General features: G+C 36.4%; 1 protein-coding gene across 5 annotated transcripts in view; it reads left to right on the top strand.

Moving 5' to 3' along the window:
- Window positions 1-1602, top strand: part of tfap2a (transcription factor AP-2 alpha) — a 14243-nt gene extending 12641 nt beyond the window's left edge. For all 5 annotated transcript variants that reach the window (XM_016555132.1, XM_016555134.1, XM_016555135.1 and 2 more), the window contains one exon: window positions 413-1602. In XM_016555132.1, the coding sequence (XP_016410618.1) occupies window positions 413-701 (289 nt within the window). In that variant the 3' untranslated portion in view covers window positions 702-1602. The remainder of the gene's footprint in view (window positions 1-412) is intronic.
- Window positions 1603-8214: the final 6612 nt, after the last annotated feature.

Raw genomic sequence — 8214 nt, forward strand, 5'->3', positions numbered from 1 at the left:
TACATTTTACAAATAATCACATTTAAATAATAATTTAATAAATATATATATATATATATATATATATATAAAATAAACAAAAGACATCAATGAAAATGTACTAATCATAAAAAAAAGCGACGACACTCTACTTTAGATGTCATAGAGCCTAACTTTTAGGTGAAGGCTAATCCAATTCTTACGTTTCCACTTGACGTGTTACTGACGTATATGCGACTCTCTTTTCAAACTGAGCTCGAGTTGTCAATCGCTCTGAAGGACACTGCTCAACGTGCTGCTGTCAAAAGGAACACTCGTGCCACTGATTAAGGGACACATAAGGAGCACGTAGTCTTAATACATTTCTGACTTCATACGTTCAGCTGTAATTAGCTTCATCCTGACACGCATCCTGCATTGTGTCTCCTTCTAGACAAATCTGCAAAGAGTTCACGGACCTGCTCTCGCAAGACCGCTCGCCCTTGGGGAATTCACGCCCACAGCCCATTCTTGAGCCCGGGATTCAGAGCTGTTTGACCCACTTCAGTCTTATTTCTCATGGATTCGGGACTCCGGCCATGTGCGCGGCCCTCACGGCGCTGCAGAACTATTTGACGGAGGCCATTAAAGCCATGGACAAAATGTACCTGAACAACAATCCTAATAGCCACAATGAGACGGGCTCGAAGGCGGGTGACAAAGACGAGAAGCACAGAAAGTGATGTCAAGCCAACACATCCCAATTGATGTATGACAATATACATATATAACAAACACTAGTGATCAAGATGAAACACTGAAAGCACCACCTCCCGTTCTTGACATTTTGAAACTTAAAAAAAATAATAATAATAATACTAATAAAATAGTTATTTGGGATTCGTGGACAAAGCATTTCTTTAAATCAAAATAAAGCAGTGTGCCAATGAAAGGAGTATAGATCGGGTTAATCTGCCATAGCAGGACTTTTCATGAACTCCCTTTGTATGAGTTCAATGGACTGAAATTCAGCGATTTCCCCTCACTATCCCCATTTACGATTGTAGCCATGTGACAACAAGAAGCTGAAAGAGGAAGATTTTTTTATCAGTATTGTGAATAAACTAGAAAGTAAAAAATTCTACAGCTCCACAACATGACTTCAACAACTGACTTTTTACTCGACCAAGCGACCAACTTGAACTTTGAATTTCAACACGATTCACAGTTATATGAGGGAATCTGTGTTCATGTATGTATATATTTATTTATGTGTAATTTAATGGGAATTGTAAATAAGGTACGTCTGTTCAAACTTCTTTTTTATTTATCTGGTGCCTCCTGTTTTAGTGGGTTTGAATATTCGCTTAGTTCTTCATGTGGTTTTATGGTTCTTAGAAAACAGAAGTTTGGGGTATTCTTCTCTGGGATATTTCAATTCAGCCCTCTTGTAGCATGTTGAGGCGACACTGAAGCAAGTGAACAAATTTAAAAGAAATAAACATCAATTTCTCTATATATTATTATTATGCCATTCAGTTTTAGATCGAAAAAGGTCATTGCAGAGACTCCGACGATGCTAGTTTTGTGTTTCTATCTTCTTGTTTTTATACGAGCTTTTTATGTGTTGTGCCAATCACCTCTTGTTCTTCCCTCAAAGCACCACAAGAGCAATAAATGGATACTGTCTTAAGAATTCTTCTTCTTTTTCTTCCTTCCTTCCTTTTTTTTTTTAATTATATTTTTTTTAATATAAATTTAACATTTGGGACTATCTGATATCTTGTGTGTCCATTGTCTAAATTGGAGGCGGTTTTATCTGTATTGTATAAACCTGTGCTGGCAATAGCTCCCATGCCTGTCAATGTATTATAGTTCTTTGTTGCCCATAAAAAAAAAAATAAAATAAATATTTGATACGCTTCATGTCGATTTTTATTCATTACTTTTTTCTTTATTCACTGCTCGCTGCGATGTATTCCTCTCTCGCTCGCTCTCTTTTCTATTCAGCACAGTTACTGTAATTGAGTTTAACTCTCCCTTGACGATTGCTCCATGCAATAAGCAGTTGAACCCATTGTTTCCCTCAAGTACAATAATAAAAAAAAAAAACTAAAAAAAAAAAACTTACTTTCACCTCTTGGTTCAGTGTACAAGATCATTCAAATATTGCAGGGAGCTTTTTGCCAAGCCAAATGACACGGAAAACAATGAATTCTCTTTCGTGTTTGAAGCAAATGTGTGTAGTTTTAGCCCTTGAGCAAGAGCGCTCTTTAAATCAGTCAGATGTAGAATCCAGTTGAAGGTTAGTGCATTTGCCATTTTCATGCATTTATTTGTAGACATCACCTTACTTCTCCTAAAACAATGTCACTATGCTAAATATTTATGTCATTAAAATGCAGATCTATAGTTCGTTGAAATCATTTTACAGTTCGTTTTAACGAAATTGAGGGCATGGCACTTAAAAATGGCGTTAAAAGAAAAGCAGCATCCATGTCGTAATTTTACTTTTCCAATTAGTTTAGTCATTGGGTACACTTGCAGATGTCATGCCAGAACACGTATGCTTATTTTGTGCATTGCATAACTCATTTTCAAATAGAGTTTGATTGTTTATTGATAGCACGAGCCGGAAATCAATCTCCATTCGAGCTTGCTGGATTTGCTTGCTGTGTTCTGTTCATGTACAGCAGACTTCTGTCATGGCACTGAGAAAAGAACTGCCTGCACAATATTTCACCGTAGTGGTTATTCGTTTAAAACATTTTTTTTTTCTGTGCTCAGACAGTCTGTTCGACTCCGATGCAGTTGTTTTCAAATAACATGAACGGAGCCTAACTGTACATGTCCTTGGCATAATTGCAATGCACAGTGTAGCAGCAGGTGAAGCGAGGCATTGTCTGTCAAGACTGTTTTTGTTGGCTGCTTCTCAGATTGTGTGTGGGATTCTAACCTCGGGCACAATAGCTCTCTCAGAAAGGATACCCGGCTGCTGCTCCTGTTCAGGCGCAGAAAAACGCGCATGAATAGTCATTTTAAGGGAAATCACAATCATGTTAAATCGTATTCATCGGAATTAGGAATTCCTTCACGTGCATGTGTCATTAACGCTAATGTCATTGATTAAACGTATTAGAGGCCGGACGGATTTTTTTTAACTCAGTGAAAGCATTTGTATATACCAAACAAGCAGAACATGCCTACTTCTCTCTTCCTTGTTGGCTGGTACAATTTTACACACGTACCCTTATACCATGGTAGTTATGGCATTTTGCACATTTGTAGAAACTTTAGACATTTACTGCAGTGTGTTTAGACGTTAAACCGGATAATTTCCACTAGTGCCTCTTTATATCTTTTAAATTTTATCTTTCAAGCTATCTTTTAATTTTAAGGGTGCCACAGTTATAGGTTAGATGGTAGGCTATTTGACAAGCCCCTTATAATGATACACATAGCATGCAATATTACATGCGTTCACCTTGAGCTACTAAATATGCACATAGTTGTTTATTTATAACTTACCGAAAGCCCTAGTTATGTCTATTTATTTTGCCATATTCATTGATAACTTTCAGCGCAAGACAGCGTACAAAAAAAAAAAAAAAAACTTGATACTGGAGATGCGTTTGGGCTTAGTTCAGCACCTTTGGACTTGACAGCTCCCGTAAAGAAGGTTTGCGTAATACTGAGCAATCTACAGGCTAGTTTGGTACTCTGCTCCTCCGTAAAATAACGTTCGAAGTAATTTAGGATGATCTTAAGAGCATGATTTGAACCATAATCGGAAAACCCGGCACTTATTAAAATATCATATGATATGCTCTGTTGTTGTGAGCAAACTTATAAAGCGAAGTTAATTGAACTGAAATACATCGCACGGTAGTTTTATTTTATTTTAATTTAATTTTAATTTATTTTATTTTAGGTATAATAAACTCAATGTGCCATAGCAATATTTTTCACGTTCGTTAATAAAAATAAATTAAATGCAGGATGCAAAGTGATAAATAAAATTGTTATGGATGAGCAAAACACTAATAAAACAGATGGAAATAAATAGCGGTAATGATTTAAACAAGTAAAATATTTATTTGATCGCGGTTACAAGATATAGCCTACTGTCTCACACCGAATAACTGCTCATCTAAACCTTGAAGATTAGGAATGTTTTAGGAAGGAAAAATCGCAAGGTTCGGGACAAATGACACACGTCCCCAATCGAATGAAGTGATTCTATATCAATGATGTTTTCAATGGAGTGCAAAATGGTTAATTGTGTTGGACTCGTAACTTCATCACCCCCTCAACTGACCCCTCCCGACTAAATTGAGTGGGCCCCCTTAATGTCAAAAGAGGTCAGAAGCTTCATCAAATCACCCATAATTACTTGAGACATAAGGTAATCGATTAGATAACTTTACGTGCCTTTGAATAAACAAATTATTCCAAATAATTGGACACTTCTATAATTCAGAAATTTTGCATTTAGCCTGGATAAAATTAATCTCTAAAAAGTAGCCTATTAGTTTCTGGACTTACACACGTATAAATATATAGGTTATAATAATATCATTATACCTTTTGAGAGTGAAGAAAATAAAAGTTATATAAGCGCAATAAAGGGAGAAATAAAATAACAAAAAAACAGATCTAACAAAGGAACAAGGTTGAATTAATTTGATATTGCTAACTATGTATCTTAGGAACTCATCAATTCAGTGTTAATTCGATTTACTTTTCAAGTTTTCGGTCATTAAAATGAACTGCACGTCCTGACCTCCTACATCCGAGTTCTTCACACATTCGTGTGCACCCCAAAATAAGGCGTCCACAACTGTTATGTTTCGCCCTTTTCCTCCAAATAGTTGATATTCTAGTTTCTGCCTCCTTCTCTCTCCTCTCATTCTCTGAAGCCAGCCGGGGGGAGTGTCGCCGCGGGCCAAACATATGCTTCTTTCCATTGCACTAATCCAAATTCAGCGTGCAGGAATAATTGCTGGAGTGGCCGTGCTTTCGCAGGGCTTTGTCCCGCTCTGGCTCCCGTCAGCCAGGCACACGCCATTTCAATCAACTGCTTTTTGAGGGCTGTCTCTTTTTATCAAACCTCAGAACCTCGCCAGTGATGTGAACATTTAACAAACCGCTTCACGCTTCAACAAAAGCATGTAGGCTACATTGCGTACGAAGGGACCTGCAGTCTCTCTGTGTTTGCTTTGTGTATATCCTTGTTGGTTGGAGTTAAATTTATATAGGGTTGTATATCCCAATTTATAACCCGTCTCAAAGTGATGACTCGTTGCGTTGATCACTGTGAAGTTATCAAAAGTCAAATTTAGTGATATTTAACAAATGCCAACACTATCCGCACGTTGTTTATGGGCTATTTCTACTTGATCTGACACTTAAATGATAGTAGCTATAGCCTAGATATTATTTACTAGAATTAAACTATTTAGATATAACAACATATCCAGCTAGTTAAAACGGAATATTTTACAATGAAGAACCAAATCAATGTACGCTCTGAAAAAATAAAAAAATAAAATAAAAAAATAAATACAAATGTAATATATAAAATGTACATGGCAAAAATAATGACAAAATAACAAAATAATAATATACATGACAAAATAATGTCATGTAGCTATTAAAAAAACTGATTTGGTTATGTGAGACAACGTCTTGCCTGAAAGTTGTCCTATTTATCAGGTACAGTTAGTGAATAGATTATTATTATTATTATTATTATTATTAGCGGTGCACTTTATAAATATTTAAGTTCTGTGTTTTTTTCCCCTGACTTGTTGAACGCTCTATTTTACTGTCTTAACTTTTTCTGTGAAACAGCGATGGAAAAATTAGTCGGCCCATTTGCTTGGGAATCGCATGTTTTCACGGAGAGGGGATAGTGAGAAAGAGAGAGAGAGAGAGAGAGAGAGAGAGAGAGAGAGAGAGAATAGGTGTTTCCCATCTAACCCACATCTCATCTATTGCATCATTTCATCTACATGAAACACTGAACCTGTTCAGCATATCATTACTAAAATAAATGCAAACATCTCGGGAAAGAAGTATAAGCTGTCACACAAATATTACTGTAAATTCAGGCATTTTAGGGTTTGGTTTATTTGGATGATTTTTATTATCAGATTGATTTGTGTATTGTTACTGAGCCACTATTTCATCAGAAAGATGGCAGGTGAATGCTTGGAAACTTGCAGGATATGATTCAACATAGAGTATGCCACTTGTTAAAGTTGTGATTTGTCATTTTATCAACTTCACGATCTTAACTGTGTGAAGAAATAGCCATACATGTACCTTCAAAGGTATATATATATATATATATATATATATATATATAACAACAGCAACAACCAAGTGTGGATAGTCATGTAAACACAACAAAAGACAGTTACACTGTCACTTCCTTCATTGACGTTTGTTATCAAATGCACAATAAATATCTCATCCTTGACCGTGTTTAAAACAAGTTTCATTAAAGTACTCCATTACTTGTAGAGCCTGAGGCCCGAGAGCAGCAGGAGAGAGAGAGAAAAGAGAGAAACAGCGAGATAAAGAAGGGTAGAGAGCTGTGAAAAGCTCATTGATAATTAAGTGTTGGTTGCTTACTGTGTGAGGTGTCGCTGTACTTTGCTTACCAATTCAATGGCTGTTGGTCTTCTCCTCGGTTTGTGTCAGCATCACGCACTGCCTAATAGGCTTCAATTAGAGCAACGGGAGCTGGGGTTAATTATGACTTAACACATTTGATTGAGTGGATCAGATCAGCAGCGATGGTGACTCAAGGGGAGAGGGATTCATTTATTAGTCTCTATTTGTGTCCTTGTTTCACAGTGTTAAAGACGGCTAAATATCTTCTGTGTGGGACTCTCCATGCTTTTTGTGTCAGATCACACCAGGCGCATTTGCGTGCCACATTCAAACCATGCGCTTTGCATGTCCATAACTGCACGCACCTGCCCCTGTGGACTATCAATAGCGTACACACACGGGCTAGCCAGATCACTTTTGTTGCTCTCTTCATTTTTTTTTTTAAAACAATACACATAGCCTACTCTTTTTTTTCTTTTCTTTTTCCAGTTTGGCTCTTTGCACCTTTACCGGACATATTTATTTAAACATCACAGATGGTACAGCACAAATGCGAATTTGTTTAAATTAGAATGTATTTGGTAAAAAATATGATGTTTAACAAACGTTAGATGACAAAAGAAATCTAACATTTCTATTCAGCATGCATGGATTTCAGTACATTATTAATAATGTGTTTGTAGCTAAATGCCTCGTAGGATAATTCCAATACCATAGCAAGAATGTGGTTTACATTAATCGGTGCTATATATTTTGCTTGTATTTATTTATCTATTTATTTATTATTTGTTTGTTTGTTAGTTAGTTAGTCAAATGGAACGTTTTCAACTCACCATTAAGACAGAAGAAGAAGAAGAAGAAGAAGAACCTGCAATAGCGCTACAAATCATAATTTCTTGTCCACAACTATGTGCATGAAGAAAAATATATATATAAAAAAAACATTTTGCTGAGCTGGTTATTTCAGCATATTTTAGGCTAGATCAAGCCCTTAAAACCACCAATTTGAATCATAACAGGCTTTTTACATGCGTTTGTCACGTCAGTCCAACAACGCGTTTAAACTGGAGAGCTGATGCTGGTTGACATTTTTAAACCAGTGTTTAGATTATGTTTTATTTGTTTTTATTATTAATCTCGTTTGAGCCTGTTTAGACCTGTAGTTAGCGTCGTCCCGTTTCACCGCCAGAAACGGACACTATGCTAAATGGATATAGGCAAGAAAATAAACATAGGCCAACATAACAATAATGTTTGCAGTTCAAAATGACTTAAATCACAGATTATGAGCTTTATCAAGAATAGGAGGTTTGACCCTGAAAGTGTCTAACCATCCCAATGGAAGCCAGAACTTTGCCTGATTACTGACAATTCTGGAAAACTCTTCTGGCTGTCGAAAGATACTGTTGCTTCCCTCGGGACATCATCATGGCTGTTTCCCTCTCCAAGTATTCTCGAAGGTTAAAGTCATCCTTCAGTAACAAATTCTAACTTACAGCCCAGAGACACAAAATCAAGGAACCATCACTGAAGAGTAAATATTTACAGTGGTATACTTGAAAGAGTGGGAGGGAAAAGAGAAAATGTAAAGACTGAAAAAGGACAGCAAAAAGAATGACAGAAAAGCAAGTGATT

This window comes from Sinocyclocheilus rhinocerous, unplaced genomic scaffold (assembly GCF_001515625.1).
Source record: "Sinocyclocheilus rhinocerous isolate Xijiao unplaced genomic scaffold, SAMN03320098_v1.1 scaffold286, whole genome shotgun sequence".
Lineage (NCBI taxonomy): Eukaryota > Metazoa > Chordata > Actinopteri > Cypriniformes > Cyprinidae > Sinocyclocheilus > Sinocyclocheilus rhinocerous.